The sequence below is a fragment of the Rhea pennata genome, chromosome 2 (genome assembly GCF_028389875.1).
Source record: "Rhea pennata isolate bPtePen1 chromosome 2, bPtePen1.pri, whole genome shotgun sequence".
NCBI classification, from domain to species: domain Eukaryota; kingdom Metazoa; phylum Chordata; class Aves; order Rheiformes; family Rheidae; genus Rhea; species Rhea pennata.
This window is the reverse complement of record NC_084664.1, coordinates 138,034,819-138,057,669: the sequence shown is the minus strand read 5'-3', so window position 1 is coordinate 138,057,669 and position 22,851 is coordinate 138,034,819. Positions and strand designations below refer to the sequence as shown.

Below are 22,851 nucleotides of genomic sequence, written 5' to 3'. Positions count from 1 at the left end.
CTGTGAAAGTTCAGAACTATTGTCCCACAAATTCTTAGAAATAAAATCACTTTTAAAAATATATTTAAAATTTAATTTTATATATCTTTTTTTTCCAAATCTTCCTTTTTTCTTGCTCTTCCTGTTACAATAATGTAACAATCTACTCTTTTGAATTAACCTTTTATTTTCAAAATGTAGCAAAGATAATAGTTGTAGTGAATTAAAAATGGAAGGCTTAGCTTTCTGTTTCGCACCCCCACTGGGTTTATAAATGATCTTCCCAGAAGTAGTGATTTTACAGAAGATTACTCTGGATGCCAATTTACAGCAGGTGGTGAATGCTAAGTGTATAAAAAAGTTCACTATGTGGTCAAAGCTTCCCAAACGAAAACAAAGCAAGGTTGCCGTGAAATTTTCCGTTGTTGTTTTCAGCTTTCTCTGGTTTGTGGCTCAGACGTTCAGATCATTCATTTTTAGTGTTCTGTATGACTTCTGGTCTATGCTCTTGTACTACTAAGAATTAATTCAGAACATCCAGTCCTGCCTGGTGCGCTGTGTGCATGACAGAAGTGACTTATACTGATTTTATAAGAGCTAAGTAGGTGAATCTATTGAAGTTTGAAGCATTTCATATACTGCTGCACCAAAATTATTAAAATTAACAACTTCTGTATACTTTCACTAAACATTCACTTTATTGTGTAACATTCTGTGTGACAGACAGCCAAAGTCAGGCATGCACAAGTCAGATGAGTTGACTGAGTTGTTAAATTTAAGCCCAACAGTTTGTGTGTGCCCGCCTCACCCCCATACAGTTCTTACCTCTGTCTTTTGATTTTAGTGTCTCCAGTTGGTGCTGATTAGCTGGCCGTACACTGAGGCACTGACGCGCTGCTTTGCTGGCCAGGAGACAAGTTCCTATTGAACCGTGTGGATTTTTGAGAGTTACGGGCAAGAAAATCCTCAAGTTTCAACTGATGTCAAAAATCTGATAATTCTGCAATGGTTAGGAGATGTTGAATGTACTGGTGTTGATCCAATATTAGCATGGCTTGGCTTTATTAGAACGGGAGAGGCGAACGTCTTATGGGGGAGAGGAAGAATTGTACCTTCTGGGCTAAGTTAGTAGTGACAGGAGAGTCTCTCCTAATCTTAGATTATATGATTTTCTGGCATAAGAATCACTCTTGATCTTCTGTGTTGATACTATTTTATTTAAAATACTTAAATATTCGGTGGAACAGGTTCCTCAGTTTCTCTCAGGTGAGCGTATCATTTACTAAGCTATGGATTCATGCTGTCTCTCTTTTTTTTAAGATTGTTGAAATTTTTGTTTTATAGACTGGCAAAGGAGGTAACTGACACTGGATCTCTGCGAATTCTGAGAAGAGGTCCATTGAGTAAACACTGTGGTGGAGCTTGGAGTTAGTTGCAGAATTCTTGGACATATGTGGGATTTGATTTCTGTTCCTCTTGGGCATTTTTTTCAATTGTGAGGTTATCTGCCAGGTTCCTGAATTCTATTAATGTCAGTCTCAGGTGCCTTTCTTTGTGGACTTTGCATAGAAAAACTGCCTTGGGGATTTTACTGAGTGTCTCGAAGTTAGCAACAAGCAACTACTGTTGCAATATCCAGTCCCTTTGGTGGATTTAGCGCTTGATTTCTTTAGCTGGTGTCCCCAAAGATTGAGAGAAAAGATTTGAGACAATCAATGCTGTAATGGCTGAGATTTTCCTGATTTAGTGAGTGCGAAGCAGGCATAGAAGAATGCATGCTGCAGGGTTAGTATTCTGTTGTCCTCCGTCTGGGCTGTGCTGTTCTGCTGGAATGGATCTCTGAACTCACAAAGTCGGGAAAAACATCAGTCTAGTCTGACTGTTTTGGACCCAGAACAGTAACTACTTCTGCTGTAATTCCTTCCAAATGGGGAGCTTTCATCTACATAACAGGTAGTCTACTAGCTGTATTAATAACATTCTTCTAGATTGTATTCTATGCAAAATGTTCAGTAATAAATGCATTTACTACTGTAATAAATGACAGACACCTGAAATATTTAAAATTGAAGATTCATGTGCTGCTACTGTCCAGATATAATGAAGCTCCCACATGAATAGTCTAGACTTCAGAGGTTTGAGGGCCCAGAGTATTTTTTTAGTTTTCTTACAAAAGACAGTTTAGTCTGTATTTTTTGCTCTGTATAATATACATAGAGATAAAACCATATAATTGAAAGCATTACATGAATATTTCAATTCTGTAATGCTCAGTAAAAATTATCTCTTTTTTTGAATAGAAAATTGTAGAGGCTGTAATATGATCTATAATTTAGATCGAGCTATAATTTAGGTTAGAACCACAAAATGCAATGAATTTTGCTAATAAGCCATTTTGGAAAGTATTGAAATGCTTATACTTTAGTTTGTTTCACTGAAACTTCTCTTACTGAGATGTAATATTTCTGTTTGTTTTGCTTCTATACTTATAGTTTAAAAATATGGATTATATATATTATTTTGTATTTAAGAAGTATGTAAAGGGGACACAGGACTGTGGGTTACTTTACTCTTAAATTCTGTAGTTTCTAGTATATGAAAAACGTTCCCGAGCCCATAGAAATACAAAGCAAAGTAGCTTGTTTTATCATTGTGTGTGTGTTTTTCTGTACTTTTGGTGCTAAAATGGTATGTTGAATGCCCAGCTGTTGATCCTTTTTTTCAAGTGAGTGCTTAGCAGCCCTACAGACTTTTGAAGACCTTCCCCCATGTGCCTTGGCTTTACCCTTTTTGAAGTTCTGATCAATTCTCTTGTGAGCTTGGAACAGCTAGTTTGAAGGTTTGCAACACACAATGCAGTAAAATGCATTGCACAGGTGGAGCAGTGACTGATGGAAACAGTTTGCAGATACCCTGATTGTTTAATTGCAGCTATATTGAATATTTAGATGATGAGTAATTCAGCTGATCGAACAGTTGCACAGACTAAGAGGTTTGAGCTGATGACCAACCAGTTTAGCTTAGGCCTGGTGACAAAGGTCTGGCCCCTGCTCGCACACCAGGAGCACCTGCCCTGCTCTCCAGCAGCTCCTGAACCACTGGAGTTTACAGCACAGTATTTCTAAGATTTGCTGACATCTGGCTTTGTAACCTTTTCCTTGTAGACTATGGTGCTTCAGGTGGTGACTGGCTGGTGGCTCCCACATCTGTACGGCAGTGGAAGGAGCTGACTGTGGGCCCAGTTAAGCTTTTCAGCCATTCCAAGTCAGACTGTCCCCACTCTTCCTTCAGAGCCCTACTTCACTAAAACAATGTTTTGTCTTTGAAGGTCCAGGTGCATGGTTTGCATTTGTCCTTCAGCTGAAGGACAAAGATCAAAGCTGATGTCTTTGTAAACTTTCATTGTGGAAGAACATTGTTTGATCCGCTTGCTTGTTTGCTACATTTTTCCTTTGTTTTTTCCTCAGCTCCTTGAACTCCAGATTGTCCTTGCATAGGAAACTTAAACTATTTGCCTTTTAAACTACTGGAGTAACTTTCTTGTCTGATAGAAGATTTTACTTCGTCTTTATAACCTTTGAAATGATTAAATTTTAGAAAAGGTTTAACAAGGTTTTAAATTAAGCGTGATTTATATTTTATCTTAATTTTATTTTACAATCTGCGGAAAGTAGTTCTGCTTTGTTTAAAAGCAGCTCATTAAAATAAATACCAAATTTTGGTGCTGTAAATGGTTTTCTCTTGGCACTATCAAATTAGCATGCACTAATAGTACTAGTACATATTAAATTCATTTATATTCATTTATATTCATATCTATATTATTCTCTTCCTGGCAATCAATTTTAGTCCTGGAAAACTTTTGTTTTATGGGAGTTACTATTATTGTTTTGACTGAAGTTAGAGAATAGAAGGTTATGATTGATATTTGCTGCTGCTGTCACTAAATACTGGTTATTACCCACAGCTCAGATAACTGACATGGAGTGTTGCCCCCTTCCTCCTCCCCCCCCCCCAAGTTGGTGCTGTTTACGAACCCTGTACGATACAGGGAACCTTTTCCAGATGGAATTTGGTGGGCGGCCCATCCGTCCGTCCAAGTCAAATCAGGTAAGCGCCATTTGGTAACGAGAGCAACATCTGCGCCAGGATGGAATTCGGAACCGGGGCGTGGTACAGCCGATGGTATTGGGGCTGCAACAGATTAGTTTATACCATCTTTAATGGTGGCTTAAAGAAGGATGGTTGACATTGCACTGAAGTTGATGAGTTGCTGCAAAACAGAAATGTGCCTGCTTTGCTGTGGAAGTAGTAATTTCTAGTAGATGTGTAGCAACAAGATACTGTCACATAAACTGCACCAGCCTTCTGCAAGATAAGTATTTTTCTAAATCCTTACATATCAACTTTAAAATGTCTTTATCTTGCCCTTAATCTAAATCATCCATATAACTGAGTCTTTTCTCAGCCCAGCTTTAAACTTGATCTAACTTGAAAACATCATTTAAATTTCAACCTTCATTTAGTGTCGAGTGTTAGTATATTTATTTATCATGACTTAATTTATTCTGCATGAATTACAAATCAGGGATTCTTGGCAGCTGATTCACTGTGTGGCCATGAGCAAATTATTACCCTTGCCAGCCTGTCGGGGAGTTGCATTAATCTTCCTGGGTAGGACACTAATCTCATTTGCATGGAGTCTGAAATAACTCTATTGAAACAATAGTGGGGGATTAAATCAACCATGCTCTACTTATTTTGCTTTTTTTTTAATTGAGACAGATAATCTTTATAAGGTGGCTAAGGATATCATGGAGATTAATTGTTGATGTAGCTCTGTGAGTAGAAAGAGCAACTATTGCCTATTCTTTTGACACCACAGCATTTATATACACAGTGGTTGAAGGTGGCTGTATTTCCCACGTATCAGATATGAAAGTGTGTATGTGACGTGTTTATGTGGGGAGGTGATACTATAATTCTAGAATGACATTACTGGACAATATTTATGTTTGCATCTGGCACAGCAACTTATTTAACAAAGACCTTTAGGTGAGGTCTTATATCCTTTAAAGTAAGTAAACAGTTTCATGAATAAGAATATGTATCTCTAATATAGATAGGAACCTGGGGTATACAATTCAGTGTAACTGTAGAAATTCAGATTTAATCCCATCTTTGCTTCCAAAATTGAAATATGCAATTATATAAAGTAACAAGGGTGCAATGTTGTTGCTTTAGGTCACAAGATTTGTATCAAACCATGAAGCACCATTGCTTAATACTAAAACAGTTAGTATCTCTCATTGTTTAACCTTGTTAGTTAGCGTAAACTAAGTTTTAAAGCTAAGTGTTTTAACTTAGTAGCGAAACCCGAGAGGTTAAGAGTTCACTCTTAACTGTTTTACATCACTGGCTTCCAAACAGCTGAACAAAGGCTCTTATACTCTGCATATCTCAGCAACTCAAAGTATTTACTGTTTTTTCTCAATTAAGATTTGCCATGGGTGAAAATATAGCAGTCTTTGCTACAATCAACCATCATTTTCTATATTATTTAAATGTTTCTATAGCATTAATAGAGTACAGAAGAACACTTTAAGCTTACTTGTTTTGAGATGTATTCTTTTTTAACCCTAGTGAAATCTAATTATCTTTGGTAATAATTTTTCCAGGGAAAAGCTGAGATGAGGGAAATGAAAGTCATCCATTCTCTCTCTCTCTCTCTCTCTCTCTCTCTCCCTCCCTCCCTCCTTCCCTCCCTCCCTCCCTCCAGTAGTGACCTTGTTTCTGTTGTGTCCTGAACTTCTAACCCTGCTAAGCAAAAAACAGAAGAAACTGGCTGATCATGAGATTCACGTGTAGCTCTACATTACAACTTATTTGCTGGCAAAGCAAGTTTAAGATTACGTTTGCACCTAGCCATTTATTTCCTACCCTGCACGAGTTTTTTTTTTTTTTTTTTCACTCCTCTTAGTTGTGTCATGGCAGTTGCTTGCAAGGCCACAACGTAAACTGCATCAGTGAAACAGTCTGGCTTTGCCTCTGGAGAGAGCACAACATGGAGCTGCTTCCTGAGAGAATCTAAGGCTTCTTAAGTCAGGCGTTGATGTTTTGTGCAGTGCTGCAGTATTTCTTGCTGGCCAGCGCTGCTGTTCTCCCCTGTGACTGTCCTTACTCGCAGTCCCCTGTGGGTAGGGTGCACTTCAGGGAAGAGGGTCAATTTGTCCTCTTTGGTGCTGGAAGAGGTTTCTGTACGGAGCTGATTATTTTAGGGCTTCCACTGGCTATGTGAGGCTCCATTCGTGGTTTTAAAGCAGCCTGGTTTTGCTCTGTTTTAGCACTGCCATCGCCAAGTGTGCAGACATCTGCATCTGTCCTTCCTATGCTAGTAATGCTTGCTAATGAGATATGCCAAGAGCCCTGCTTTCCTGGAAAAGCCTCCTGTTCTGTGCAGTTGTGCTGCCTGCAAGTCCTGAGCTTTCTCATTAGGAGAGGGCTGTGATTCTTGATTCTAGATTTACCAGTTTGATGAATCTGTGAGTCTAATCTCAGATTTGGATGCTCAAGACATACACATGTACATACATGCAAGTTCCTTAGAAAATGTTTAGTGGTTGGGACACCTGGGAAGCTCGCTTGAGAGGGTAAAGTCCACAGCTGAGACAGTCTGCTACACAAAACCTCAGACAGTACAGAAGGCTGGCATGTTTTTGTAACTGCTTGATGTGTTTGGAGTGAACAAAGCTGAAGGATTAGGCTGTAGGACCAGTTAAGCTCAGTGACAGCATACCTGATATTGCAGCCTTGAAGCAACTAATTCTTATTTTCAGCAAGCCTGTGGCCTCAGTTTTATGTTCTTTTTGCTCACATACTATCTAGCAGGAGGAGAGAATACTTTTCCTTTGTTTGGGGTATTTTTATTTTAGCTTTTACAGTCCAGCAGGAAATGCAGACCTATAATTTTCTATAATGAAACATTTCCAAGTTGTCTAACTGGAACTAAAGCCCACATTTAAAGGTGCATAATCATGAACAGTGTTCTGAGCACGATTCATGACCTCTGCTGATGCTTTTCAATGATAAAAGTAGACAGTTTCTGAAAACAAATTTATATTTTGCAAATTGTATTTGCCTGTACTTGAGGCAGAACTCTACATTTATAGAGGCTTTTTTTGGTTGAGGGAACTCATTGTTTATAAAAATCTATAGAAGCACTTTGAGGGACTCGATGCATTTGTTGAAAAGGATGATTCAGCCAATTTATTGTACTTCAGTTTTCAAAAGCATTTTGACATAGTCCATAGCCCAAGGTTTTTAAAGAAACTGTGCTGATACCCTAATGGGAGTTTTCTTTGCTAATACTTGCCTGGAAAAAAACAAGAAATAAAAATAGGAATAAATTACCCTTTCTCCTCCTCCCCCGCCCCCCAAATAATAGTATGAAATCATTAGTTCATAGTGTGGTGCTATAGCAAATAGGTGACTAGAGGGGTTTCCACAATCATCTGTGCTGACACCTGTGGTATACAGCTAATTCATAAATGACCTGGAAAAGAGATGGATAGTGAATTTGCTTAGAATACAAAATTGACTGAAGATTTGCAGAGAGGTCTCACGATAGATGCAACTGGACAATAAAATAATAGATGAGATTTAGTGTTTGTAAATGCAGGGTTATGAGCGTAGGAGAAAAATAACCTCAACTACTCCAATAATAGGTTGGCGTAGTATTAAATTAGCCACTGTCCTTCAGAAAAGAATTTTTGGAGTCCCTGTGGATAGTTCTGTGGAAATGTGAAGTCAGTGTTCAAATGTAGTCAACATAAATAGGATGATTGTGTACTATGAAAGGAGTAGGAAAAAATATTAGTATTATGCTAACATAAATTAAAAGCGTGCTTACATTTTTGTGTACACACGCATGTGTGCACACCCACACACAATTTGCATACAAGAGAATGAGAAAAATGACCAAAAGTATAGAACAGATCCTATATGAGGACAGATGAAACAGACTAAGGCTCCTAGATTAAAGAAGAGATAATTTGTGGGATATGAAAATAGTCAATAAAACTATGATGGCAGATTGGCAAAATGGCATAGGAAAAGTACTGAATAATCTGTTAACCGCTGGCAAAACATACGAACTCAGTTGCGATAACTAGGAATTACAATAAGCCAGTAAAATACAGTACGTTCTTGCAGAGTGCCTAGTTAAAATATACAGTAGAACTTTTTGCAGTAGTATTTTATAAGGGATTTAAGCATTACACCAAGGTTTAGAAAGAGATTAGACACGTTCTTGGGAAAAAGGTCTGTTGGTGTCCTTTAAACGCAATGGTCTGGTTCCAACCTGCAGCTCGGAAAGCTTCCTAAGCCGTTGATTGCTGCAAGCTAGGAGATGTCTGCTCGTCCTAGTCTTACAGTGCCCTGCTGCCAGCTATTATCAGAATAGCATACTTAGCTGCATAAACATTTGGTGTGACTCAGAAAGCCAGCTTGTGTGTTCAGAACACCAGATTTCCTGCTCTTAATTTTGGGCGTCAAAAAGTAAATATATTTTAGCATAAACTAAAAGAATGATGGTAGAACAATTATTCTTATAAGCCAAGCCCTTAGATTTCTACTATGGTTATGTTACAAGCTGAGCATAGCTTTCTTCTTCCTACCATTTTCTATTTCTGTGAAATACTTGTAAGTAGATACTTGATTTTAAATTATAAAATATATTCTGGAAACCACAGTAGTTATCTGCCTCTAACTTATGGCAGTATTATTGGTTGCATAGTGATTACTATTATATATTATCTTTTTAAGTATTTTTTTATGTAACAGAAATTGTTTGAATGCTTAAGGTTGGTCTTGAATCCTGAATTTCTTGGCTAGACAATTTCCTTTATCCTCTCCGTATCTCTTTCCTTTATACTTTCTGTATCAAGTATTACTTATGTAGCCTCATTTGTTACATTACACTGGATAATGCTATACAAAAATTTAGATGCTAGTCAAAACATCTAGTAAAAAAATTCTGTAGATAAAATTGATTTTATAAATATGAAAGTAATTTTTTAAAAATTACTACTTTCCAGAGAAAATGTTGCTGCTTTACTGAAGTCTGCAAAAGTTTGAGTAGCACTTTAAAATTTGCTATAGAGAATTAATTTTAATTTTTAAATTAGATGAATTGTGGGCAAAAAAAGGAAGAACTATTTCTACAGAACTTCAAAAATAAATTCAATTTCTATAGGAGTTCTATACAGCTATACAGGTTATTGTTTATTTTATCCTAAGTGCAAGAAGGAAAAGAGCTAACAGTAAATATTGGAGCAATCAAAATCTAATTGCATCATGATTACACAAAGGAAATTTAATTCATCTGCTAACTCCAGAACTCCAGCCTTTATTTTTTTGAAGTAGTGTTTAGCATTTAGAAAGTAATCCAGCCTGTGGAGTTCCAGAGCTATACTTCTCAGAAGAAAATATTCAGGCCTTGGGTTCCTGAGAAGGTAGATCCCCAGCAGACGTCCAAGGGAGGGACAGGCTTCTGTTCGCTTGCTGTGATGGAGTTCGCAGATAGAGCGCGCAGACAGAGTGCTCTGAAGAACAGCGCCAGCTAAACCTTTTTGTTGTTTTTCCTTAAAGGATTTTTCTGTTGTTCTCTCTCTCTCTCTCTCTCTCTCTCTCTCTCTCTCTCTCTCTCTCTCTCTCTCTCTCTCTCTATCTCACATACACATACACATACACATTCCGATGTTTATTGCTGAGGTTCCTTGAGGATTTGTAGCTATTCCATTTTTGAGTGAGGAAATGGTGTTATTTTATCAGTGTCTTTCCTTTTAAACTGCATGCTCAGTTATCAGACTTGCCCTTGCCACGTGTGTGTACCTAATTTGGGATATTTACAAAGTGACAAAATCAGGGGTTCTATTCTAGACTCAGAGATGTTAATCCTTTCTTTGCCATTCACTGGTTGATGAATTTAGAATAACTGAGGTGTGCAGCTGTTAACAGCAGATAAATAAATAAGAATTTTCACGTTGTTTTGTACTGAAAGCTCTGCCTACTTTAAAAATTTCAGCGTCTCTATCAGCACATTTCAAAAGTGTATTAAATGTTGTTTTAGCTTTCCTGATGCGTGAACTGAACCTTCAATGCAATATATGGAGTTTCCTTTTCTGAAGTAGAAGACAAACAGCTTTTTATGTCGACTGGTCAATTGTTCTGTCAAACAGCAGGGTTAAACAGGACTTCACCTGACATGATTTTGCAGACTCATTTCCATCCTCAGCCATGGGTTCATTCCCTTTGCCTTATAATGGGATTTAAATTCACTTGTTTTGCTGTAACGATCTAAAGTAGGAATGTTACCTGGTGTCAGGGGCAAAACAAAGTAAATAGCAACCCCCCCAGGGTGTTTGGATACATAGTAACTCACTGTCTAGCCTTCAGTAATAGAGGTAGAGAAATTCTCAATCATGCTGAGATTTTTTGAAATATGTTAAAAATGGGTAATAATGATATTTGGGCTGCATTAATCAAAAAAAGCTATAGTATCAGGGAAGATGATGAATGTGATACACCACTTAAGACTGAAAATATAATTTCTACAGGAACTACAGAGATAGACACATTTTCTGAAATCTCAGGCTGCTTATTTAGAAGTTGACTGGTGAACATAGGAGCCTAACCTTACATTCTGGATTTTAAAATCTTAGGCTTTGATGATACCTTTCAGATTTATATTTTGGTCAAATTAGGAAAATCAAACTTGAATAGTTAAGAGACGGGCCAAGATGGCAGAGCTGGGCATGTGCTAGACATGCTAGTAGGACTCGGGAGTCTGTTTTCTCCACGTTCAAACCACCAGGATCTGCTCCCTTTTACAGCTGTTGAACAGATGATATTCTCTCATTATCTCTTTAAACCTACAGGAGAACAAATGAGAGTCACAGTGATGAAAATTAGTTTTACTGCTTTGAATTATCTTTTTAAAATCACTAACCAAAGTCTTTTTCTTTCCCAAAGCCTTTTCTTACTCTTATGAATCTTCACTGTTCACCAGACATCCACACATTTCTGTGCAAAGCGTTTGTCCCTGCCTGCCTGGAGCAAGTTCACGTGATTCACCCTTGTCGAAGCCTCTGTGAGAAAGTATATTCTGACTGTAAACAATTGATTGACACTTTTGGTATCACATGGCCTGAAGAGCTGGAATGTAACAGGTATAGTATTTTTTGATATGGCAGATATTGGAGGTGGAATTTTCAAACATACCATATTTGATCTAGACTACATTGGAAATCTGAGACAAAATGTTAAAAAACATTGTGCTGTAGCCTCCGCATCAGTGAAGATACCAGTGTTGAGTGTATAGGAGTATTATTTTTATTAAGACTTTTTCATTATTAAAATGATCACCTGCATTTCCTTTTAGCACTTTTGATTCCAGCTGCAACAAGTGTTCTGCAGCTGCGAATACTCTTCACTATTCAGATCTCTGCAGAGGCTTTTTTCTACATACTCTTAACATTTAAATGAAACATTAAACGTTACAGCATAGATTTCACTCTGTTTTCTCATCTCTGAACTAGCAATAATAATACCTACTTCACAGGGGGTTTAAAAATAATTACTGGTATGAAACAATGAAACATAAAGCACTCAATGTTTACGTTATTAGTGCTTTGTAGGCATTCAGATAAAATCTTTTACTTTTCCTGTGTTGCATGCCAGAAATCTTTTCCACAAAGACTTCACCTTTTTTCAAAGTATTTCAGGTCTTTGTTCCAGAGAGAGGACAGAAAATACTGCATTTCAGGAAAAAAAATGGACCCTATATATTAAATGGAAACCACTAAAAACACTGTATTATATTCTTCTTAAGATTCTGACCTTCATCTGGAGATACTTATAAATGTTTAAGACCAGGTATTTTTTATTTAGCATATGGAAGGGCAAGAAGTAGAAGAAAGGAGTAAGGGCTAGAAACTTAACCATGTGTCTAACCTCCATACAGTTGCTAATTTGTGATGGGGCTACAGGAGAGCAAGAGTAGTAATCCTGCACAATGATGCTGCTAGAAATCCATATCCAAGTGACTGACAAGATGGCATTAACTCTATTGCCTTCGGTCTTGTGGAAAAACTTGAGTTATAGATTTTTAGAGGCTGGTGTCAGCTTTTCCATCTGGTGTGAGCTTCGGTGTAGCAGTGCCACTCAGTGCAGCAAATGTCTTCCAGAATTATTTTGAAAAATCAGGAAACTTACTAGTTAATCCAATTATTCAGTATATGTTCCAAATTATATTTTTGATTAAATTCCATTTTTACAGCAGTCTTTGCTTTGATTTATTCTGTTACTGCTAGTGTTTACTGAAAATTTACCTGTTTTGTTTATATGTGAAATGATCTCTGCCCCATACATCATACAGAATAGTCCATATAATGCAGAATATTCTGAAAACGGCAAAGATACAGCTGCGGGAATCCTCATAAGTTGGGCTGGCACAGGCTTGGGCTTCAACGGGCAGTAACTGTAATTGAGTTACGCGCTCTTATTCCTATAGAAGTACGCAAAGCCTGTTAAGACTTGGATGACTAAAGTTTGCACTGCTCCTATGCATGCTGGTCTGTCCCATGGCTAGTGAAAGAATCTGTTACCAAATCAGTTTTCTTATTTTTCATTCTGGCTTTATTTAGATTCACAATAATGCAGTGAAACAACTTAAGTGTTTTAGGTCAAACTGTGCTAAAAAATATTTACTTTTAAGGTCAGCACATTTATTGCAGACAGACCCCCATAGCACTTGACAAAGCATGTTTTGAGGTAAGAGAATCTAACTTTCAAAGCTATAATGCAATAAATGTTATTTTAAATATATGCTTAAACTCAAAATGCATATGAATAAGAATCCCATTCTGAGTAAACGCTTAGCTGTTTGACTTGTCCAGCAACAGGGCTAATCGTTGAAAAATCATAAAAAATAAAAAACCACTTATTTTGTTCAATTCAACCCTTAAGCAACTGAGTCTTGAGCAATTTTTAGATGAGCATTATAAAACTATAAAAAATTGCTAAAATACTGATCAGTTTCTGCTACACCTATTTCTTTGCTTGTCTTTTTCAGTTAGGTAGTTTTTGTGTTACTGTAATGTTACATTGCTGATGTCAGTATTACAAAAAGTCCTGATAATTCCATTGCATCATACACTAGTCATCAATAAATTCTAGATCCGTCAGCCTTCATTCTTTATTCTCGATGGAAACTTGTGTTTTGACTAGATCATTTGCAATGCATCTCCATTGGTATATTGTTATCCAGATAGAAAATCTACTGTAAAAAAAAAAAAAAAATGTGTATATATATATATATATATATATAAAATTAAATATATATATAAAATATATAAAATAAATATAAATAAATAAAATAAATACAAATAAAATAAATTTTATATATATATATAAAATAAAAATAAAAAATATATATATATACACACATATAAAATATATATGTAAAACTTTAGTGTGGACTGAAACTATAAAAGAACAATTGCAATTTAGGTAGGAAGTGCTTCATACCTAAAATCAACAGAGAGCAGTAGTTAAATAGCTGTATTTGAATGTTCTTTTAAACTGAAAATCTTAAGTATGCTATTTTTAACATGCCATCTGATTATATTCTCAAAGTCATATTTTGCATCATCTATAAAATTTAACAGTGCTTAAAAGCAATTCTTTTCATATTTATAAAGAATAATTGTAAATTATGGTTGATTATAAGGGTCATTAAGGTATTTTCTGTTTTGTTAATTTATGTAGACTGGTCAATTGTGACGAGACTGCTCCTGCTGCTGTAACCACAAATGTACATGGAACTCAGAAGACCCCAGGACAGACCCGAAGGGATTACGGATTCTGGTGTCCACGACACCTACACACTACCAATGGACAAGGCTACAAGTTTCTAGGAATTGATCAGTGTGCACCCCCATGTCCCAATATGTACTTCAAAAATTATGAATTGGATGTTGCAAAAAGCTTCATTGGAATAGTTTCAATTTTTTGTCTTTGTGCTACTCTTTTCACATTCCTGACTTTTCTGATTGATGTTAAAAGGTTCAGATACCCAGAGAGACCAATCATATATTATTCAGTCTGTTACAGCATAGTGTCTCTTATGTACTTTATTGGATTCTTACTTGGAAATAGAACTGCCTGTAACAAGGCAGATGATAAGTTAGAAATTGGTGAAACAGTGGTTCTTGGTTCTCAAAACAAAGCCTGTACTGTCCTCTTCATGGTTTTGTATTTTTTCACCATGGCAGGAACTATATGGTGGGTGATTCTTACAATCACGTGGTTCCTTGCTGCAGGAAGAAAATGGAGTTGTGAAGCTATTGCACAGAAGGCCATGTGGTTCCATGCAGTTGCATGGGGGATACCTGGTTTTCTAACCATTATGCTTCTTGCAATGAACAAAGTTGAAGGGGACAATATCAGTGGAGTTTGTTTTGTGGGTCTCTATGATCTGGATGCATCTCTGTACTTTGTGCTTTTGCCATTGTGCCTTTGTGTTTTTGTTGGTCTCTCTCTTCTTTTAGCTGGTATTATCTCTTTAAATCATGTGCGGCAAGTCATACAGCATGATGGCAGGAACCAAGAGAAACTAAAGAAATTTATGATTCGAATTGGAGTTTTTAGTGGGTTATACTTGGTGCCACTTGTTGCACTACTTGGATGTTATGTCTATGAACTGGTGAATCGGAAAATCTGGGAAACAACTTGGGTCTTCGACCACTGTAACCAGTACCATATTCCTTGTCCTTATCAGGCAAGTAGCACTTTTGTTTATAATTAATACTGCAATGTTAAATAAATAAAATCCTTATGCATCACTGTTTAGCAGTGCAGTTTATTAGGTTATTTTCAGGTTAAGTAATCAATTTAAAAACATGCAATGATGAATTCTTTTTAAGCCAAATTGGTGGTATCATACTTCTGCTTTGAAATTTTCCACTGATCAAGTTGATAATGCTCAGCAAATAAATTTCAACTCACAGTTCTAAAAAGATTATGTAATCCTTAAAATATTTGAACTTCATGAGAAAAGTGGTTATGTGTATCTTTCAATGCAGTATCTATTGCTAAAAACAGTTGCTCTGTACTTTCTTGCCTGGTTGTGTAGCTTGGTATCACAACACTTAAGGAGAATTTGCTTCAATTTCAGTTGAAATTGAAAAACAGATTCCTGAAAATTGAGTCTAAATTGGATTTAAAATGTGCTTATAACCATAGATTAAAATCATTCTTGACGCTTTTTTTCTTAAGTGCAGAAGTGCAAGACATTTGAAATTACAAAACAAATATCCAGGATATTTTTTGCATGATAGTTGTCATTTGCCAGCTGTTCTTCAATAATGTGAAGAAATCATCAAAAAAACCTTAAAGTAAACTTTAAATTGCCAAGATGTTCTTATTTAACAGGTGCTATTAAAAAAAAAAAAAAAAAAAAAAAAAAACACATTTCAGAAAGGCTTTTAAAGTAAAACTGTACATGTATTCTCTATGGATTAAATTTATTTTGTAAATAAATAAAACTCCCTGTAATCAGAAGTGATTTGTGCCTCCCACTTAAGCAGAAATATTAAAGAAAAAACTATCGCTAAGAAAACTGTAGGTTTCTTATGTCATCTTTCATTGCTTTACACTTATCTGTGTTTTTACTGCAGTAAACTACCATTAAAAAAGAGATCCTTCCACATCCTTAAACATCCTCTATATTCTCTATATTGAAATCAATATAAGCTAAGAATACCACATCTCTGTTCTTGGTTGTTTTTGCTTTCATTAATGTTCTTAACAAGTACACTGTCTTCAGTGGGTTTTGAACTGAGCTCCACACAACATAAACGGCCAAAATTAAACAAGGTTGAAAACAAGATTTTAATTTTTTACTTATTTTTTTAACTTGTCTTGTAGTGCTTAAATACAGCAGCTTAGGATAATAAGGCACAAAGAACATGTATTCTCATCCTTTAATTAACCTATTGGAAAGAGTAAATAGCAACAGGGAATGTTGCACAAAACATGCTTAATTGGATCTGTCCTTACAGAGTAGCTTAAGAGTAGCTTAAAATTGCGCTCTTAGCCTTGGCTCACTTGAACTGGCTTGTAGACTTTTTTTTTTTTTTTTTTTTTTTACATTGATCAGATCAAAATCAAATAAAAACAAACTTCCATTTAAGTAACTAATGTTACCTAGCTACCAAACATAGTGACTTTCATAGATGGAATTGGCAGATAAGCCAGGTAACATAAATTAAATTTGCAGCATGGGAGGAGAAGATAATAATCTCTTACAGAGCTAAATGTTTTAGCTCCTATGATCTTGTTCTGCAAAGAGGTGGATTAATTTTGCAATAAAGTGCAGAAAACAGCTATGTAGTTCCCTGTGGCTCCCTGAAGATGCTGTCTAATCTGATTAACTCCAATTCAATCCCTTATTGTTTCTTTTAAGTTGAAAGGATGAAGCTTCCACATATCAACTGTCACTGAAGAACATGCTTAGTAATACTATTGCCTCTAAAATTACTTTTCTTTCCAATTTAAAAGAAAAATACCTCCCTCTATCTAATCTCCTCTCTGTCTTCATTCAGCTGTAGCCTGCAAGCAGACATTTACTAGGCCTGACTTGACTCTACATGTCTTGCATTTGTATGCAGTACAAGCCTGAACAAAGAATACCTGCCATAAGGAGAAAGGACATCTTTCACATAATTTGTTTTCTGCACTTAAAGTATAAATGAATAAGTGTGTGTTCTTCTGTATATTTATTAAACTTTATTATCTTCTAGGCAAAGGCATTAGCAAGACCAGAAATATTTTTGTTTCTGATGAAATATCTACTGACATTAATTGTTGGCATATCTCCAGTCTTTTGGGTGGGAAGTAAAAAGACCTGTTCTGAATGGGCCAATTTCTTCAACAGAAACCGCAAAAGAGAGTAAGAACAATTTTTATTATTATTATTCCTGGCTTTTAAAGTATATACTTGAAAATATGTTAGTTGTAAGGCATTTTCCTTACATATAGCTCAGGTAATCAAAGTGTTTTCTTTGCAATCTTTCTTTTTTAGAGTTTAAATGCTGTATAGGAGCATAGGCAAAATTCCACTGGAGTCTATGGAAATTTTATATAGGCAATGACTTCTTGACTGCCTTCTCAGAAAATAGAAAATATTCTTGAAGTTGTCATTTTCTTCTTTATTCCTTGCTTATTTTTAGATTATTGCTTATAAATTATTTCTAGATCTTTTTATTTAAATTTCCTGAGCTTCCCAAGCCAGCATTCCTAATATCCTTTTGTTTTATATCTGCATTCCTTGATGATGAGCTTTTAGCTTCTTTCCCTCTCCCCTCTTTTCCATTTCCTGTATATTTTTTTCTTGTTCGGATGTTAACTTTTTCAGCTATATGATTTTAAAAATAATGACGTCAACTTTGCAATACCTACCATTTTTTCCACTTGAACAAGGTTTATGTTACATAAATTTAATTTAATAATACAGCTGCTTATGAGCTAATCTTACTTTCCTTTCTTAGATGATTAACTCACTGAAGTCTTTGGACCTGCTTGCTGAAGTAAGAAATGTAGAAATTGGCTTTAATTTTTGCACAGACATAATAACTTTGGAGCCATTACAATCAGATTCTTTCCCCCTCTGTTAACATATAATTGTTTTCCTCATGTTCATTACATTCAACTCAGATTACATCATTGATTGCTATTCTTACACATTTTTGGTATAAGAAACTATATTACATTATCTGAAATTATCCTCTTCACTTAGTTACACATTTGTGTTTTCTTTCAGTCCAATCAGTGAGAGCCGAAGAGTACTGCAAGAATCATGTGAATTTTTCTTGAGGCACAATTCCAAAGTTAAGCATAAAAAGAAGCACTACAAATCCAGTTCACACAGATTGAAAGTTATTTCTAAGTCAATGGGGACTAGTACAGGTGGCACAACAAATCATGGAACTTCTGCAGCAGCAATCACTAATCATGATTACTTAAGCCAGGAAACTATTACAGAGATTAAAACATCCCCAGAAACGTCTGAGAAAGAGGTGGAGGCAGATGGAACATCAACCCAGAAGGTCAAGGAAGGTGACGATTTGTATGGAGATCAAATGTTATCTAGTTCTAAACTGACTATCGATCAGGTGGAAAAAAGAGGCAAAGTAGGTAATACGTGTGATATGAGTAGCTTGTCTGAGAGTATGAAGAGACTAGGTGAAGGAAGGTAAGACTCCTTAATCTTTGTGCTGCTTACTTATATTATCAGTACTTTTCTATTTCTATGTATTTTCTATTTCTTTATTGGAAGAATCAGTATACAGTTAAGCCTTAGAAGCTGTCAAAAGAGAATACTGTAATTCTGCAATTTTCTGTAATTTTTGTAATTTTTTTTCTATATAGCCTCACAAATCATGTAGCTTTAGCATGTGGGCTTATTCTTTTATTATTATTATTATTATTTTTATATAATGTCAAGTGCTAGAGGTTTAGCTCTTAAGATGTTTTTATGTTCCTTGATTTTTAAGATAGATTTAAGGTACAGTGCTACAAAGCTCAGAAAAACATGTCATTCAGTGGCGTAGAGAAATCTATGGTTGTGATACAACCATTCTGGGATACAACCAGTCTGAAAAAGAACAGGGGTGATTCCTAAGCTTGAAAAGATCATACAGAACTGCATTGAAAAGAATATAGCTGCAGATATTTTATGATTTATAAATGTTTTATTTATGATTTTATAATTATAAAATGTATTTACAAATTTTATAAATACATTTATATTTTTTTTTTATTTCACTCTAATGCATTGTGCTTAAAATTGACTTCCTGTGTTTTAATTACTTACAGGATAACTCCTAAAAATGATTTTACTGAATCTCTTCCATTACAAAGCAGCAGTTCCCAAATACCTGATGTCTCACAGTCTGGTTCCATGTCACTACTTGTCTACTCAGCTTCAGACACTAGAAAAGAGTTGGATTCTGGAAACAGTTTAAACCCTTGAGTGAGAGAAATTTTTCATAAGAACATTTTCAGTTTATAAAACTGATAAGGATTCTGTGTTACACTGGAAATAATTGATATTCTGTGCCTTATTAAAAAAAAAAAACATGTACCTTGTTTTGCACTTATAGAAATGTAAGTTCTGTAGTGGGGACAACTAGCAATAACGTACTGTATTTAATCCCATCCAGGAATAATAGAAACTGAAATTATGTAAGACACAGCTGGACTGACTGGCAGTAATTTGAAAGAGATGTGAGTAACAAATATTATTCTCAATAATAAAAACACTTTGTAATAACTTGCATTAAAATAATGCATGGAAAGCAGTGTTACTTTTCAAGGCATAAAGTTCCATCTGCATCTTCGGTATTTTTCAGATCTTCTTAACAATTCTGTTTTTTAAAACTATATTTTAAAAGGCTGTATCACTTAAAATTGAGAGATAAAGGTATAAATACTTTTAAGGTATGTATCATGAGATCAATTGTAGCATTGTTTTTATGGTAGTTTCTACACTGAATATGAAAGGGAATCTGGAATTACAGTGATTTATTTTGTACATAGAAATATGTAAATAACTGACTGCGTAAGAACTACTGTTTTGTATGTATTGTAAAAACAAGGATAATGTGCTTCCAGCAGATATTACTAAAATCAACAGTCTTGTGGTATTCCAACAACATAATTTAGTTCAGAGGAGAACAGAAAATACCTTTATACATAATGTGCACCATACACTGCACATCCAGCAGTACTTCCAAAAATGCTTCAAGCGCATCCTGGTGTGGTATTTCCGGGGCACCATGCCAGACGAGAAACACAGCAGATACCTGAAGACATGAGGATAGAATTGGAAGTATACTTTATCTACTGAGCTGCAATGAAAGTGTATCTGTTTCCCTTTGTTTCTATGCAACTGACTTGAATTTTTAAAAATTCTGTGGAAAAATATCATGCAGAAAATAAATTTTTGAGTTAATATATAGGCTTTTCAACAATATTTTTACTTAAAACCTTAATGCTTTTTCTATAAAATTTAATTTTCTATATGCTATAGCAATATATTTTCTTTAAATCAAATAGACCTTAATACAGGTAGCCTTTTTATTGAGAAGGTTGTTTTCAAGAGCAAGTACTAATTACTTGACATGGATAAGAATTTCACGGTTTGAATTTTAAGAAATCCTAGCTCTAGTCAGTGTGATTGATTGAGTTAATTTGGAGCTAGGATTTTGCGGTTTGTCTAACACTAAAAGTCAATGAATTTTGTAAGACTGTTCAGCATCTTGCGTATTTGTTACTGATGATAATACAGCTCTTAAATTGATATATTCATTTTGATACTAGGCACAGAAATTACTCCTTCTAGTTTTACAGTTTTCGTGGTGATGCTTTGAACAGTCACGCAAAACTGCATAATATAAAGGTCATGTAAATGCTGATTCAATAGGAAACATAATTCTGGTAAACCAAAGTTTTATCAGTCATGTATTTAAAAATTGAATGTATTCAGCTTATATTGTCTTCTGCTTTTTAACATTTGTAACTTATTGCCTTAAATAGGATGTGCCATTTCGTTTATAGTTTGCCCTTTAAAAATATATATAGTATTCTTGCTGCTGAAAAGGACAATGGAAAAAAATCTGAAATGCCTTTTGTGAAAATGCACACTAAATACCCTTCACTCCTGTAGTCATATTTGTAAACAGAAAAATTTATACACACTTTCAATAGTTTTGTTATTATTGGTTTTGTTAGTAATAAAATATACTATTGTATAGTAAGCTTCTGAGTTGGTATTTCTTGTTAACTAGATTTAGAATGTTTATTCCTCTTCAATGCTTTTATCACTTTTGTATAAGTTGGGAAGTGAGACAGAAAAATGGTATTAATTGTCCAAACGCGCACACAGAGTTTATGAAATAGCAAGAAACTGGGCTAGTTCTTTCATCCTAACATTTAGAATATTCTTACATACCCTCTAGTTAGACCTCCTTTAGTTTATGGAGAATATGTTTTTCCACAATATGATCTTGTTAAACTTTCTTAAAATAAATACTGATATGTTTTGAAAATTTACTTATTTGCTTTTTTAGGTAATTCAGGAAAGGTTATGCTTTTTGTAACTGCTATAAAAAAAAAAAAAAGATGAGTATAAAGAGAATTTGAAGTTACAGAGATGATACTTAAAAATAACTGCTTTTTTGAAGAACTGTAAAATGTTAACAGTTGTCAAACATTGTTTTAAAATGGAATATGTCAATGCTAGAACTAGGTTGTAGCACTTGTGTTCCAGCACTGCTGTATCATAAATAGCTGACAGAATGTGAATTCTCAAAGTAAACATTATAGTTAAGTATAGATAAGATATAGTTAAGAGATTGTCTGTGATCTCTGGATGTTTTAATCTGGAAATACCAAGTAACAGTTAAAGTAGTTGCTGGAATGTCCACAAAAATGATTATGGGGAAAAAGAATTGGAAAGATTAAGAAAAGAGGTATAGGGATGAATCAGGGTCTGGAAGAATCATGCAGTGGTGGACTATAATTGTTCTTCTAACAAAAGGTGATTAGGGTGTTTGCTTTCATCTGTTATCTCACAAGTTGCTGTGATCCAGTAGTTAAAGCTGAAAATAAACATTCATATTAAATAGGATTTTTTAAAAAAAAAACTGTAAGCATATTGGAACACTTCCATCAACCTACATCATTTAATCAAGACTGATTATCTTTCTAAAAGATGTACTATAATTCCAACAATTTAAAATGTTCTTACAGCAATTGTTGGTCTAGTTCTCCACCTTTGCAAGCTAAAATAGAGGATACTAACAGCTTCTTCAAGCCTTAAAAGGTATGTGCCAAATGGTCTTTTACTTCTCTTCTTTCTCTTAATGCACCTCTGTTGTAAATCACTTCAAAATATATTTGGTTTTCAAGTGACACATAAAATGTTTCAGTGTACAAGATACAATATGCTATATTTGATCTGTGATTTAAACAGCTCCAGAAATTATCAATGCAGTGGTTTTATGGGATAGTTTGTGTATACTCTATTTTACTGTTCTATTTTGCTAATCTTTTTAGAGAAAATTGGGATAAAGTTTACCTAGAGTACAAAATAAAGCTATGCAAATATTTGGAAAAAAATAGTTCAAGATTGCAGAAACTAAACAAGGACATTGGAAAAGGATTTGTTGTTCTGTCTTTATTTGTAATATTTGAAAGGTAGTATTAGATTATAAGAAAAATATCTGCAATATTTAAAATCTCTAAATCCTTTTAACTTTTCATGCATCCAAAGAACCAGTTCCGATATGGAACATTAAAGAGCTAAAACTTTCTTTTGTTGTTTTTTTTTTCCTTTAGACAATTGTTCATCTGATTTACAGAGAACTGTAGGTACTTTTTCTTCACTGGATATAGCATGTGTATTTATACTAAATTTATGTTTTAAAGAGATTTCTTTTTAGTTTAATTTCAGAAGCTAAATCATAACATTATTTAAATTTAAATACGTCTTATTTAAGTTTAACATTCTAAACAGCACTGAAAAATGCAATAGCTGCATGGGAGGAAGAATCATGTTTCCCTTTGAAGTCTGACCACCCCTTCTCAATGCACAATTTCAGAAAGCTGCACATCAAAGGAGAACTGCTGCATCCCTCAGTTGATGCTGGCTGCTGTGTTGAATAGGTCATTGGAGATGTCTGACCACTTTCTGTTTGGTTGCGTTCACTGGTCAAGATCTTTGTCATTATTAATCTTTGGTATTTGGAA

General features: G+C 34.9%; 1 protein-coding gene across 1 annotated transcript in view; it reads left to right on the top strand.

Annotated features, from left to right (window-relative positions):
- FZD6 (frizzled class receptor 6) overlaps window positions 1-20,858 on the top strand; it is a 30,575-nt gene extending 9,717 nt beyond the window's left edge. Inside the window, exons 3-7 of the mRNA XM_062570442.1 lie at window positions 11,011-11,207; window positions 13,807-14,818; window positions 16,842-16,990; window positions 17,861-18,292; window positions 18,916-20,858. Coding sequence (XP_062426426.1) covers window positions 11,011-11,207; window positions 13,807-14,818; window positions 16,842-16,990; window positions 17,861-18,292; window positions 18,916-19,072 — 1,947 coding nt within the window. The 3' untranslated portion in view covers window positions 19,073-20,858. The remainder of the gene's footprint in view (window positions 1-11,010; window positions 11,208-13,806; window positions 14,819-16,841; window positions 16,991-17,860; window positions 18,293-18,915) is intronic.
- Window positions 20,859-22,851: the final 1,993 nt, after the last annotated feature.